This window comes from Vulpes vulpes, chromosome 13 (assembly GCF_048418805.1).
Source record: "Vulpes vulpes isolate BD-2025 chromosome 13, VulVul3, whole genome shotgun sequence".
NCBI classification, from domain to species: domain Eukaryota; kingdom Metazoa; phylum Chordata; class Mammalia; order Carnivora; family Canidae; genus Vulpes; species Vulpes vulpes.
Genome location: NC_132792.1, coordinates 95,390,226 through 95,405,793, shown reverse-complemented (window position 1 = coordinate 95,405,793; position 15,568 = coordinate 95,390,226). Strand labels below are relative to the sequence as shown.

The window sequence follows — 15,568 nt, the reverse complement described above, 5'->3', positions numbered from 1 at the left end:
GTCCGTAAAACACCTCTTGTTCCTTTAATGAAGTGTTTCTGCAGCAAGAAGCCAGTGGAGTTGCCAGATAAAATACAGGATGCCCAGTTAAATTTGAATTTCAGATAAGTAGTGAATCCTTTTTTTAGTGTAACTATGGCCCATGTGATATTTGGAATATACTTAAACATAAGTCTTTATTTGAGATTCAGATTTATTTGGGTGTCCTGTATTTTTATTTGTCAAATATGGTGGCCCTAGAAGTTGGTCCAATGGCCTGAAAGAGTTGACACTCCTCTCCCAGTGGCAGATGTAGGAGCTAATCTGCCACAGGTGAAAATGTGTGTGCTACTACTAAACTAGGAAATGTTTTTTAAAAATGAACCAGGAACAAGTTTCGAATATAAAATACCCTTCATACCATTTTTAAATGTAGAAACTCAACCATAGATATAATTTATTAGTAGAATATAATGTCCCTTTTGTGTATGTGAAACATTTCTATTATTTTACATGTTTTTTCTTTTTCTTTTTTTCTCATTCCTTAGCGACATTGAGCAGCAGTACTTAAACTATATGTTCAGGTAAAATATAATTTACATTTTCAAAGAACAACTCATATCTTTCTAGAGCTAATGGATTTTTATTTCCCAATAATATTTTGATTAGGGGGTGCTGAGCCAGTATGCCTACCAGAAAGGCAAGCTAAATAATTTGTAAGATGACTAGAAGTTGAGAAAACCAAATAGCAGTTCGGTACATAGACCAGGCAAAAGGGACCTCTTTCTGACTCTCCATTTCAGAACATCATACCTCTCTCCATGAAGTATGGAGTCTGTAAGGCTAAGAGGACATTTCTTCCCAGGGCCCACAGTCTCTCTTCTAAGCTGGAACCTAGAATTCTCTGCTCAGGAGGTCCTGAGCTTGATTCCAAGGTTTTCTATCTTTCCAACTCATTCCTAGACCCAAGCAGTGTCCAAAGACAGGCTGTTAGTAGGGGAGGAGGTGTGCATGGAGGGTGGACTTGCAGGCCGATGTGCCCACACACAGGTGTATGAGGCCTCAGGATGGAGCCTGGAGTAGAGAGAGAAGGGGGCTCATTGGGAGCCAGGAGCCAGGGGTTGAAACTGTCCATGCCACTATGTTCTGACATGAACCTCCAGTGACTCCAAGAATTCTAAATCTTAATCTAGACTTCCAGGTTGTTTTTGAAGGTATAGTTATTAAGGTAGGATGAAGTTTGAAGTTTGATTTATAACATTTAAATGTAGTATATGGACTGCTGTTTGTACCCTTGCCCCAACCCAAACAGAGGATAGAGCTCTGTCTACTAAATAGAATAGCCGCAGAGGAAGAAGGGTGGGATCTGCTGCTGGGAGCCCCAGCTTGCCCTAATGCATGACTGCTTGCAAAGATGACCCAGGCTGGGGATGTGCTGCTCAGCATTTGGTCACGCTGATTTTTGCAGGAAGTTCATCTTAAAACGTTCAACATGAGCCGTATTCTTCATCTGCAGATAAAGCTCATAAATATTGTAGTTTATTAAAATGCCTTTTTGAAAGGATCCACCGCAAGCATGGCTGTGGGCCTCTTTTGTACTCTGCTGAAAACAATCATTAGTTCTACTCTGGCCAGACACACCAGCTGCCTTTTTAAGAGGCGCTTCTGAAAAATGCAGAAGGCCCTTGATGTTTAACATGTTCCCATAACATCAGAACACTTTGGGCCTTTCTTCTTCTCCATAGAACTTAGAGTCTACTCTAACGGCAAAGGAATAAGAGGATGGAAAAGTGAGCCTCTGTGACCCCTGACTCATTCTCCTGCCAGTCCAATTCCCTACCATCCCCAAGTGAGGACACCCACTGCCCTTGAGCCTGGTGCTCAATGCTTCCTGACTGGGCCTGCCACACACCTGGCTAAAGCCACAATTCTGTTTCCTAGTCTTCTTTCAGTACCTGTGATGAAGACGTGTGAATCAGAATGAGGGCCGCCATTCAATTTCCCCTGGCCATGGACACTGATGGGTTCCTCAGATCCATGCAGCAGATGTGCTGGTTGCTGCCAGCTGGGAGCTCTGCCTGCTGGGGCCAAGAACTAGTTTGGTCTCCATTTTTTTTTGAGAGAAGCCAGTGGTTGAGTGATTCTCTACTTTGGCACATACAACTATTTTCTTGAGGGTGTATTTGCTCCCTGACGCTGACCTTCCCTGTTTCTCATATAAACAGAGGTCTGAGGCCCAAGGCAGATGGGAAAGGCTGAAGGAAGGAACAAAGGAGGAGGTTGTATCTGGGGCTGAAAATAATATGGGCTTCACCAGCATTTTAAGAAATATAAGACATTTATAAGGAATGATTATGGGATGTATGCCTAATGCCATTTCCTTTTAACATAAGCAGACATTATTAAATATTAAATAAAAAATTATCATATGTTCCCTGCTGCTACCCCACTTTCTCATTTTGCAGGTGAAATTGTGTGTGTGTCAAAGGGAAATAGGAGTTCTGTGGGGGGTATGACTTTGATTGGACTTCAGCCTGTGGAGAACATATTTTTCTCCTATTTTCCCATTATATTTCCTATAGAGGAAATATAGGAAATAGAGGAAGGCTTTCTGTTTTGCTCATTGCCGTATTCCCAAATTAGAACCGTATCTGGCACTGACCAGGCATTCAATAAACAGCTATTGAATGCATTTTAAAAGTCTGCTGTTCATGTGTCATCATATGCCTTTTATATGATTTCTTCTTTAGAGTTTACATGTCACATAGAGTCTTAGAAATGTAGGGGGCTTCAAGTTACACTTCTCTTCAAACATATGCCCACCACAAATAATCATAGAGGCGATTAATTACAATTCCAAAAACCTACTATATGTTTGGCCCTGTTGGGCACCTGGAATCCAGAAGGAATTTTAAAAGGTGGCTCTTGCCCCCGAGGCTATCACAGCGTAGGAATTAGGAGTGGCATGCCACTAGATTTGCAAAACTCAAACAGAGATTAGAGAACTCATTTAATTATTTCTCCTTATTTTTATACCTTAATATTTTATTGTAGGGACATCCTTTGGGATGATGCCAGTGATGGGATTTGGGGTACCATGGCAAGCCCTCGGAGATATATTGGGATGGAGAGGGGCCTCTTCTATCCTGCCATTGGAGTCATAACTTCTGCTGCTGAAGTTATAACCAAAAGGGGACTCAATGAGATAAAATAAGGGAGTATATACAGAGTCTCTGTTTGCCAAAGAAAGAATAGATGGCAAGCAAAGGACAGAAAGTCTCCAGTCTTGCTTGTAGTGTGCGTATTTTTTGTAACTACATGTCAGGCCTGTCTTATAAACCTACAACTGCTGAATGACCCAACGTGTGGCTCTTCTTTATTGCCTCTCTCCTGACCCTCCTCCCCTCCTGCCCCTTTGCATGATGCCACTTCTTGGAGCCATCAGACAACCAGTACTACAGAGGCAGAGCAGAGAAAGAGATGGAGAAAAACAGAAGTGGTGCAAAGAGTTAACCCAGGGGCAGGGAGGGGCAGAGCTGTCAAGCTCACAGTGGCTTCCTTGTTCAAACTGTCCTTTACACTGCCTCTAATGTCACCAACTAGGGACTTTGCTGGTTCTCCACCTCAGTGCCCTTTAGTGCACCCGGGGGCTGTAACAAATGAAAACAACTGATGCCTGGATCTTGCCCTTAGAGATTCTAACCAGGGTGTTAGCTATTCTGATGCATAGCCAGTATTAAGAACTAGAGTAGTCTGTCTAGCATTAAAAATTAAAAAAATCCCCTCCTATCGTATGGGACAAAAAGTTGTATTCCTAACCTCTAACCAGGTAGCTGCTGGGGTGGCATGGAGTTGCAATGGAAGAGGTGTAGAAGGTGGGCCCGGGGCAGCGTGAAGGCGTGGTAGGCAGGTACTAGGAGATGGGAGAAGCTTCCAGAGAGGAAGATGGGACAATACCAAGGACCAATATGGCCAGCATCAGAACACTCCTCCTCCTCTTCATCCTTTTCAGCTTCTATTGCAAATCAGTCCAGGTAATTTCCAGGCACATAGTTGATGGAATGGATCATTTTGTGGGCTGTCTTCTTGAAAATTTAACTTAACCTCCGAGAGAATTAATTTTATGGCAATGGTAGATTTAGCTCATGCTTGACAGCTTGTTTTTCAGTTGCAGCCTATGTGTAATTCAGAGTTTGCTTTGTTTAGCTTACAAATACTCTTGGCAGATGAGGTGAGTGTGGTAATAATCAGCCATACAGCTGGCCTCGGAACGAGGTGTGGGTCCTTGGTCCGTCCTGGAGTACAGTCCACCAACCCTCCTGCGGTGCCAAAACCGGAGGCCTCTCAGGAGATCTCACCCTCTCGCTGATGAGTGAGACCATTTGGTGCCAATAGTCTGCTTTTAAGCAGATCTCCCCGTTTCGGAGCAGAACTAGTGGCAATGTACATTGCTGTTTTCTCGGTGCTGGGGAGGACTTCCTCACTGCTCTGCTGTTTCGTTTTCAGCGTGGTGCTCCTGGCAGTCGCGTCTCATCCCACAGGTAAGCCTGTTTGTTTGTTTGATGCTGCCCATTCCACCCAGTGCTCTGGCCCAGTTGTATCTGTGCGGAACGTTCTATAAGAGAACATGGCTTGCCTTCCAGGACGGGAGCACAGGGGTTAGGCATCACCCACGTACTTGAGATGGGTCTCAGTGACCCCTTGTGGGTTTACTGCCCGCGAATTTATTCTCACCCCTTCTTGAATTTTGTCGTCTGTGTTTTCATCGGGTGCAGTCACAGCTGTCCAGACAGGTTTGTTATCTGCCCGACGAACGAGTAGAGTACTCTTCTCTTCTTCTCAAGCTCCTTCAAACATCTAGAATTGCTCTTCAATCCTAGTGCGAAAGGATTTGGTGAGAAAGTTCCGATTCACCCTACTTCCAACTGACATTCTTTCATACATTTTTATCATGTGTGATCATACACTATTCATAATTGCAGATTAAGGAAGTCGAGGCTTAAAGCTTCCCTTTGGGGATGGCTAAGTGACTCAGCGGTTAAGCATCTGCCTTTAGCTCAGGGCCTGATCCTGGGATCCCGGGATCGAGTCCCACCTCGGGCTCCCTGCATGGAGCCTGCTTCTCCCCCTGCAATATCTCTCTCTGCCCCTCTCTCTGCAGAGTCTCTGCACCTCTCTCTGTGTGTCTTTCATGAATAAATAAATAAAAATCTTTATAAAAGCTTTCCTTTGCCCTGTTGGCTGCCTTGATGACTCTAGAGTTGTTTTTCAGATTCAAGAATTGCCCACAATACTGTGTTCCATTGTGAGTTTTTTTTTTTCTTACTCTGAAAGGTTTTGAAGTTGATGCCAAAGATAACAACATCATATCTGCGTGTGGTATGGCTGGAAATACACATTTTATTGGTCATGCTCCTTCAACTCATGTCTGTTGGCCATTTGTGGGGCAGAAGGCCTTTCCCGAGCCCTCAGAGTCTCAGCTGAAATGAGAAAGGTGAACTGGGCTCTTTGCAAAGCCCTTTCTAGCTCCTGTTGTGCCCTGAACAATGATTGCTCTCTGTTGGTGCCTTTAGCTACTTCAGACTGTTTGAGCTAGTCTCCTGAGGGAACTGTTGATAGTGATTCATTGTTTCTGGATTGTATATGACCCATCTGAACCCATGTCTCATGAGGATAATTTGAATTATTCTTTTTTCCAAGCGTTATTCTGCACTGGCCCTCACTAGGCACATGTGCTGTTTTCTGCCCATGCCCACAGCCTGGTGTTATGTCTGGACTATGAGGTTTGGTGCTGAGTGCCCTCTGCATTCTCATGTGTTGAAAGCCTATCCTTTGTAAAATAAAAATTGTATGAAACCCATGGTGTGAACCCTACCTGTTTTTGCTCACCCGAGCTGGTGCTTGTCTGCCTCTAAGTATGCCTCTTGTCATTCTTTCATGCAGCCAGGAGGTTGCCACCCAAGAGACATTCACAAGCCCCTTAAGCACCCTCCCCCTTTGAAATGTGTCTTGGTCAAAGCCTTTGGAAAATTCTCTGCTTCTCCTTGGTTTGCATGCTCGTTTGCTCCCTGAGTGACAAGTGGTAGATTTTGGTGAATGATTCTCTCCTAAAGAAATCACTCTGCCTTTCAACTAAGAGGTGATGTTCATTTGTTCATTCCTCATGATTCTCAGAACTAGAAGGAGCCTTAGTGATTATCCAAGGTGCTGCTACCTTTTACAATTGAGGAAATTGAAGCCCAGAACAGTTAAGGGACATGGCCAAGATGGTGCAGGGGAGGTGAGTAGTAGAGAGAGACCAAAGTTTAGGTCCTGACCCTTCTCCCAGGTCATTCCCCACACCTGTACTAGGTAAGACACAGTAAATCCTTCTTTTCAAAGGCTTCTTTTTCAGTGATCCTGCAGTTTATTATAAAGTTTCTGGAGTGAATGAATACTTTTATACAATGTTACTAAATTTCCTCTTGGAGCTTCTCTTGGCTTTTGGTTTGGTTTGGTTTTGAGAGAGAAAGTGTGTGCATGTGCATGCATGGGGGCTGGGGAGGGACAGAGGGAGAGGAAGAGAGAGAGAATCTTAAGCAGGTTCTATGCTCAGCTTGGAGCCTGATGTGGGGCTCAATTTCACAACCCTGAAATCATGACCTGAGCCGAAATCAAGAATCAGATGCTTAACCAACTGAGCCACCCAGGGGTCCCTGGAGCTTCTCTTAGTTTGAGGAGCATTTGCCTACCAGTTTCTAAGCACCGTGATGCTGGTAATAGTTTATACAGTTTGACCAACATTCCCACATTTCACCTTGAGTTATTGCTAAACTTTTAGGCTAATGCAAGAATAGCTTGGGAACTTACTCTCTCGAAACACCAAGTAGTCAACAGCCTATAGTTGTAGAATGGTCTAGGCAGAAGAGTAATTTAAGATAGGCCTCAGGTTCTTTTTGAGGTGATGAAATGTTCTGGAATTCCATAGTGGAGATGGTTGTGTAACTCTGTTAATATGCTAAAAACCACTGAATTTTTAAAAATGTATAGGGGATATGAGCCACCTAGGGGACTCAGTCAGTTAGGCATCCAACTCTTGATTCCAGCTCAGATCATGATCTCAGGATTGTGAGAAGTTGTGCAGTACACAACCTGAACAACTGTAAGCAGTGGCTCCTTGCTTCAAAAAGCACCTGAGTACGGTAAAATGGTTATATTTTTGGGGTAGAATCTATCACTAAGGTAGATAGATATTAAGGTAGAAATTTGGTACGAAAAATGATGAAAGCTCAGAATTTAGAAGAGTACTGAGGGATCAATTTTTCTCAGCTTTATAAAGCCAAATCAGTTGATGATTTGGCTCAACTCTTTGATGGATCCTGGAGATGTTTTCTCATAGCAGTATACAATCGATTACAAAGTTTCAGCAAATAAAACACCTGAGGAAATCTCTCTCCTCCAGAAATATTCAAGGACTGCTGTTATGGGGCAGCTCCAATTCCTTCCTATTTGTTAGCTTTCTCATTCGACCCCTGTGTAGTCTAGCCTGTTTTTAAGTTAGAACAATCCTTTATTCTTCCCAACTTGCTTATTATACTTTCCATCTAGAATGTCCACAGCAGGGCCTTGTATCAAGGAGAGTATATTCCTGATTCCCCACACCTGTACTAGGTAAGACTACTGCATTAGGATCATCAGTAGTGCATTAGGCTACAGTAATTACATTACAGTAGTGCATTAGGTTACAGTAAATCCCCAAGGCCCAGGGGTGCAGTGTTTTTATGAAGGTTCTGTTAACAGTTTCTGGCACTTTATTACTTAATTTTTTAAAGTTTTATTTATTTAAGTCATCTCTACACCCAATGTGGGCTTGAACTCACAACCCTGAGATCAAGGGTCACATGTTCTACCCACTGAGCCAGCCCCACAATTGCTGACATAAAGCATGGCTTTATTCCTTTTTGTTTCTTTTCACCTCTTCTTTTTCTTTTTTCACCCATATCTTAATTATTTAGTAGGACTTTTAAAACATTAAAAAGCTGAGGTATAGGGGTGCCTGGGTGGCTCAGTTGGTTAAGCATCCAAATCTTGATTTTGGCTCAGGTCATGGTCTCAGGGTCATGAGATCAAGCCCCTGTGTTGGGCTGCACACTGAGCATGGAGCCAGCTTAAGATTTTCTCTCTCCCGAAAATGAGTGAAAATATCAGTGAGGGTGACAAAACATGAGATACCTAACTCTGGGAAATGAACAAGGGATAGTGAAAGGGGAGGTGGGCAGGGGGTTGGGGTGACTGGGTGAGGGCACTGAGGGGGGCACTTGGCGGGATGAGCACTGGATGTTATGCTAAATGTTGGCAAATTGAACTCCAATAAAAAAAATTAAAAAAGATTTTCTCTCTCTCTTACTCTGCCCCTCCACGCTCCCTGCTTGCATGCACTCTCTCTCTCTCTCTCAAAATAATTTTTTGAGGTATAATTTACATATATGAAATGCACCTGTCTTATGTATACAGGTTGATCAATTTTGACAAACGTATACACCTTTGTAGCTTACACTCCCATTGAGAGACCATTTCTGTCACTAGATAAGTTCTGTTTATTCTAGAGCCTTGTATAGCTGTAAACAGGCAGGAAATACTCCTTTGTATCTGGCTCTTCATTCAATATAGTGTTCAGAGATTCATCCAGGTTGTTGTATATATCATTAGTTGATTCCCTTTTATTACTAAGTAGGGTGCTATTGTATGAACATACCACCTTTTGTTTATCCATTCACTTGCTGATGCTCACTGGCACTGTTTCCAGTTTTTGGCTGTTATGAATAAAACTTCCATGAACTTCCATGAACGTTCTCTATTCTTCTTTTTTAATTTCTTTTTAAAGATTTTAAAATTTCTTTTTTTTTAATTTCTTTTTAAAGATTTTATTTTTTTATAGCAGCAATGTCCACAATAGCCAAACTATGGAAAGTCCAGATGTCCATTGGCAGATGAATGGATAAAGATGTGAGATACATATATATTTTATATGTATATAAATATATATAATATATATGTATATACATACACACACACACACAGTGGAATACTACTCAGCCATCCAAAAAAAAAAAAAAAAAAAGAAATCTTGTCATTTGCATGGATGGAACTAGAGGGTATTATGCTAAGCAAAATAAGTCAATCAGAGAAAGAATTATTATATGATCTCACTCATATGTAGAATTTAAGAAACAAAACAGAGGATCATAGAAGAAGAGAGAAAAGAATAAAATAAGACAAAATCAGGGAGACAAACCATAAGAGACTCTTAATCATAGGAAACAAACTGAGGATGGCTGGATGAGGAGGTAGTAGGGGGACAGGGTAATTGGGTAATGAACATTAATGAGGGCATGTGATGTAATGAGTACTGGTGAATCACTGACCTCTACCTCTGAAACCAATAATCTGTTATATGTTAATTAATTGAGTTTAAATAAAATTTTAAAATAATAAAAATTAAAAATAAAGATTTTTATTTTTAAGTTATCTCTATACCCAATATGGGGCTTGAACCTACAACCCAAAGATCAAGAGTCACATGCTCTACTGATTGAGCCAGTCATGTGCCCCACCCTCGCACCCCCAGCCCCTGTCCTGCCATGAACATTATTATACAAAACTTTTTTTGGACTTATATTTTCATGTCTCTTGGATAAATACCTAGGAATAGAATTTCTGTGTCTTAGAGCAGATGCACATTTAAGTTTTAAGAAAGTTTTCTAAAGTGTTTATACCATTTTATACCCCTACTCAGCAATGTCTGAGAGTTCAGTTGCTCCACAGCTTCACTAACATTTGGTGTTGTCAGTCTTATTTTAGCTAGTCTGCATGGTCTCTTGTTAGTGCTCGAGCTGTCCTTCTCACTCATCCCTGAGTGACCAGAAAGTATTTCTGTAGGAGCAGATGATGACCCTTTGGGTTATAACCTTTAGAATGCATTGGAGATGGTGGTAGGGATCAGATGGATAGTTCTCTTTATCCTGAGTGCGGACCCTGCCACTTTTCCCCCTCGGGGCACTGCATTTGCTTCTTGGTAGGTGCAATCTACCTTGCCATCTTTATCTTTCAACCTCATGATTCACACAGAGGCTTCAAGAGTTTTGGAACCTTGCTTCCCCTTGGACCATTTTAAGCAGTAGTACAGAAGAGAAATTCTTCCTCTGTTTGAAAGTTTGCATTTCCTGTTTGTACCAGGTCCCTCTGTTGTGTGTTCAAGAGGGAGAATTTCCAGGACCCAGAGAAGAGAGAGACCCACAGGAACCGGACCCAGAAATGACCTTGTTACCTGTTTGTGCCTTTTGTTCATATGTGATTTAAAGCAAGTACTGCTTGGTCTTGGAACCAACCTTCCATTTTCGTGCCAGTTCTGAGGGCTAAAATGTGGTGAGAGGATGTGATGTTCAGATATCAAGCAGTCTTAAATGTAGTAAGATTGGGCTGCACTTTTCACTGTGGTGATTTCATGCTCTGATCTTCAAATAGATCGGATTCCCTCTCTCATTCAGAAAGTCAGCAGAATTTTACTGTGGCTCAGGAAGGGTAGGGTCCTGCTGTGATGGGCACTGGGTGATGTCTGCAAGTGTTGAATCACTATATTGTCCACCTGAAACTAAGATTACACTGTATATTCACTAACTGGAATTGAAATAAAAACTTCAGAAAAAGGGAAGACCTAACCAGGGCCGTGGTGCAGAAGGCTGCACGTTGTTGCCTCAAAACGTGTTTACAACTGTTCAGTTACATAATTTGTGCTTAAATTGTGCATTCCACAATACCTGGTGCAGGAGCCTTGTCTTTGGAGCATCTCTACAAGGTTTTTAGGTTCCTAGATTTAGTTCTCACGAGTTTGGGCTGGCCAGCCATTCGCTGTCCCATCTTCGAGCATGGTCAGTAGCCTGTGCTGTGTGGAGGCTGGCTTGCACCCTCCTTGCTGGTGGAAGAGAAGCCAGGCTGAAGGCATTGGGGAGGGGTGGTGGAAGCATTTGAGACAGATTTGAAATTAAGGACCAGCGTAGCCAGCTTGCTTCCCCATTCTCTGCAGGGGAAGCAAGAGGAGTTAGGTGTTTCAGGTACTCTGGGTTCAGTAGTGCTTAGCCTAATGCACTACTGATGATCCTAATGCAGTGGATAGGAGGTGAGGAAGGGACAGTCCCTCCTCTCAGGGACTGGCTGGTTTCAAAAGCAGAGACAGGCACGGGTCCACTAAGTACTGTGTGAGAGACGTGTAGAGGTCTTAGAAATGGCTCAAAGATAAGAGTGAGCTCTTCTCTCTCTCTCTCAGTAATTTATAGGATGAGTTTTTTAGGATTTGGGTGAAGGTTATCACATAACTGGTAAATTCCCTAGGACCATGGTTTCATTCCTTTGTCTTCCTCTCTCCCAGCCCACCTCTGACCATTGCACTGCCCATCAGAGCCCCTCTGCAGCCCACGCTGGGCTGGGAAGGCTGCCCATGCCCCAGGAACCACCTGCTGGTGAGAGCCTGGGCGGGGGGGGCGAAGGCAACGCCCCAGGAATCTCGAGGTCCTGCCCCTGGCTTATCTCTTCTCTGCCCTTCCTCGTCATCACACTGACTGCACTGCAGTTTCCTTCACACCTTCAGGGAAGTTGGAACAGGGCCCAGGACCACAGCTGGCAGAGAGACAGAGCAAACCCCACATGGATTGTCGCTTTGCCCACCTGCACAGGTCGGGGGGGGCTCTGGCCGCCCTCTGGGGCTGGGGTGCCCAGGGTCACCTCACTGTTGCTTGTGTGCAGGAAGGGACCTCCGCAGAAATTGTGCTGTTCATGCACTAGACACTTGAGCCCGATGGTGTCATTTGCAAAGCCTCTCCAACAGTGTGGGTCCGTGTGGACAGTGGAAGCGTTCCGGTGGAGTCGTGGCAGGAAGAAAGCGAGAACTCTGAACCGCTTATTGGGCTGCCCGAAAACCGGATCCCAAGAGATCCTCCCCTTTGTAGTTAAGCACACACATATATGCACAAATGAAAGAAAACAAAACAATAGTTGTGATTTTTAAAAAGCAAAAACAAAACCTCTAGGGAAGTGGAATTCAGGACTTTCCTTCCCATGAGGTGGTTGAATTATTTGAAATCGGTTAGGTCTCTGAGGAAGGATAGCAGCCCAGTCTGTCTCGTTCTGAAACTCTTGATTAATAAGTGCAGTGATGTAGGAACTGCTGCCTGTATGTTGCACTGCACACCTAACATACTGTGAGCCCTTAGGAAGCTCAGCCTTTCTTGCCCTGGTCCATCCAGATCTGAGAGACCGAGGCCTGGGGGTCTGGAAGGTCTGGCTCCTCCAGAGTCTCAGAAACTCCAGATTTGGGAGGATTAGGCAATCTGCTGTAGAAATGCTTAATTCCTTTTCTCTGGACATTTTTGGAAGGCTTTCTGCTTATTTAATCTCCTGACTTCTTGTTTGTGACCAAGTTCAAATTCCAGAGGGGGAAGCAGCCAATATGTGTGATTATTTCCTCTTGCACCAAGTGGAACTAAAAGAATGAACTTACTTCACTAGAAATAAATGTACCCTTTAGACCTTAAACCCAAATGAGTAAGCACGGTCGGTCTGGCCTCTGTGCCATTTGTGCAGTAATTAAACACAAAATGAAAAAAAGATGTCAGAGGCATGCATTCACAGTCTTTTTTTAGACATAAGGCAGAAAAGAATAGAACAACCTTTTATACTCCACCTAGTGCAGGGATGGCTGCCTGATGAGGAGGAAAGATTGTAAGGGGCGCCCGGGTAGCTCAGTGGTTGGGCATCTGCCTTTGGCTCAGGTCATGATCCTGGGGTCCTAGGTTCGAGTCCCACATCAGGATCTCCACAAGGAGCCTGCTTCTCCCTCTGCCTGTGTCTTTGCCTCTCTCTATGTCTCTCGTGAATAAATAAATAAAATATATTTTTTTAAAGTAAAAGAAAGGAAGAAAGATTGTAGAGTTTGGAGTGAGTGGGGTGTACCTTCTGGCTTCACTGTTCAAGAGTTGTGCAATCCTAGACAAATCCTTTAACTTCTCAGAGCACCAGTTAAATGAGGATATTAAAACACCACACACAGAGTTATAGTTATTACAAGGACTGAAAGAGATGCTATGCTGTATGTAGAGGTTTTAGCATAGGGCCCTGCACGGGACAGACTCTTGCTGAATGGATTATGATCATTACACTATTATTTTAAGACAGTGCCACTAACACACAGAAACCCTTGGAATGCCAGAGTGAGTTCAGTGCTGGGCAGCTCAGTGCTCAGACGGCTGCTGTGCTAAAGACCCTTGCCTGTGTTTTCTGGGACAGCTGGGGATGGGGGCACGTGTGGTCATTGTCTCACTCTTGCTGTGCCCCTCAGGTGATCTCTTCAGTGTCCTGGACTTTCCATTCCTGTATTTCTACAGATTCCATGGCAGCTGCTGTGCCAGGTAAGCTTAACACCCAAAGCCTCTGGCTCTAGTAATTTCTGTATGTCTCTGCTACACTGTCTTCATCAAGTCCAGGGGCACTACTAGTTATCCAAATGAGAGGCATAGGAGAGTGGTCGTGAGGCAGGTCTGGGGGCAGCTCCCTCAGCCGTCAGGAGGTTGTCATGAGCATCCTTAAGGGCTCAGGGCCGGCCTGCGGCCTTGGGGACCTGTGTCCTGCGGAAGTTCCTTGGTGAGGGCAGTGCTTTTCAAACTTGCAGAAGAGCCAAGAACCCTGCACTGTGAGCCATTTATCTCTATGAGCCATTCCTTTTTTTTTTTTTTTAAAGATTTTATTTATTTATTCATGAGAAACACACACACACACACACACACACACACACACAGAGGCAGAGACACGGGCAGAGGGAGAAGCAGGCTCTATGCAGGAAGCCCCATGTGGGACTTGATCCTGGGTCTCCAGGATCAGGCCCTGGGCTGAAGGCGGCGCTAAACCCCTGAGGCCACCCGGGCTGCCCTATGAACCATTCCTAAACAGAACTTCAATGTATAAAACAATGTATTGGGTTCAGTTCAAGGGAAGATTTGGGTTCAGAATTGCACCTGCTCAGCTTCCTCCTTGGCCCCTGCCTTGTCCCTAGAGGGAAACCTCCCCAAAACCGTGGCTGAATCCTAAGACCCTGAGAAAGAAGTTTTGGAAACCAGTGACTAGGAAACACCTAGACAACAGAGTGACGCTTACTATGTGGTCTTGGGAGGTACTCAGACCAATGGGATGGGTACATATAGATAGAGTTTCATACCCACCCTCTTCCCCCCTTTCTTGCCGTGATTCCCACGTTCACTTTATCATGCTGAGAGGTGAATGGAAAGGCCTCTGGATGGTCTCGAAGGGTATATTCTGATAGGGTGGGAAGCCCAGTCTTGTGTTGAATTCCAGCCTTGCTGCTTGCCAATTTGCTCACTCTTTGGACAAGCTGTCCTAGTTTTCCCGAGCTTTAGTTGAGTTTCCTTATCTGTAACGTGGAAAAATAATACCACTCTAGGATGATTGCATATACTAAATAAGATGTGTAAGTCCCGAGCATCTCAGCTGGCCCAGTAAATGATGGCCATTACTATTAACTGCTCATCTGGACAACAAATAAAATGTTCACAGACCTTGAGCAATTACGAAACCATACCACTTCTTCCCACACATCAAAGGTTGTACCTTGTAAGGCAGTGATTCTTTACAAAATAAAAAAGCTGGTGTGTGGCTGTATATTGTGTTTGATAGAAGTATGTTAGAACAAAAGAAAATCAGTATTTTACAGGTTGCTTTTGTGGTTCTTTTGTGTGTGTTTTTTTAAGATTTTATTTATTTATTCATGATAGACGCATAGAGAGAGGCAGAGACACAGGCAGAGGGAGAAGCAGGCTCCATGCAGGGAGCCCGATGTGGGACTCGATCCCGGGACCCCAGGATCATACCCTGGGCCAAAGGCAGGCGCTAAACTGCTGAGCCAGTCAGGGATCTCCTACAGTTTGCTTTTGCATTTGAGCTTCAGAATGACTTATTTATCATCCTCAGCTAAGTTTCGGGAAAATACTGTCAGAATTCATCTTCTCAAGATGAGTCCTTATCAGTTTGGTCAGGCCTCATCAGCTGCCCGTTACTAGGATCAGGGGGACATGGGTGTCAGTGCTGCTCTGGTGCCGGTGGACTTGTTTCCCCATGGGTCTGGTTTTTGGCAGTGTCAGCCAACAGTGAGGAGGGGAGGGCCGCTTATGTTCGATTATTTGAAACAGAACAACACAGTTCACAGCCCGTTGGTGCTGGCTTTGTGGGGTGATATTTTAGCTCCACTTCTGCCCCCTTTAATCTGTAACTTTCTTACAACCCAGCATGAAAAATCAGGGTTTTATGCTTAAAAGAGTTGGAAATCTTTGCTTGAATTGATGTGACCCTCTACTATGTTCTAACCTCACAAACCCCGCTTCAGTACAAAGCTTGACCTCTTTTAAGAACGTGTCAGTTTTCCCCACAACATCTCATGACTCCTGCATGACCATATCTCAGACTAAGAGTTGTCACCTTCAGAGGCCCTGGAGAAACTCAGAAGGAGTCATGGAGGCCTGAGGGGACGGTGGGAGCCATGACCAGAGAC

The 15,568-nt window shown here is 44.0% G+C and overlaps 1 protein-coding gene across 18 annotated transcripts in view; it reads left to right on the top strand.

Moving 5' to 3' along the window:
* TMEM241 (transmembrane protein 241) overlaps positions 1–15,568 on the top strand; it is a 123,565-nt gene that overhangs the window by 62,514 nt on the left and 45,483 nt on the right. For 12 of the 18 annotated variants that reach the window (XR_011996752.1, XR_003236183.2, XM_072735087.1 and 9 more), the window contains 3 exons: positions 528–563; positions 4,486–4,520; positions 13,349–13,418. Coding sequence is in view for 14 of the 18 variants with exons in the window: in XM_072735087.1 (XP_072591188.1) it covers positions 528–563; positions 4,486–4,520; positions 13,349–13,418 (141 nt within the window). In the remaining 4 variants the exon portion in view is untranslated. Of the gene's footprint in view, positions 1–527; positions 564–4,185; positions 4,521–5,313; positions 5,847–13,348; positions 13,419–15,568 lie in introns of those variants that run through there. The other 6 variants (XR_011996750.1, XR_011996751.1, XM_072735089.1 and 3 more) reach the window with 5 other exon arrangements.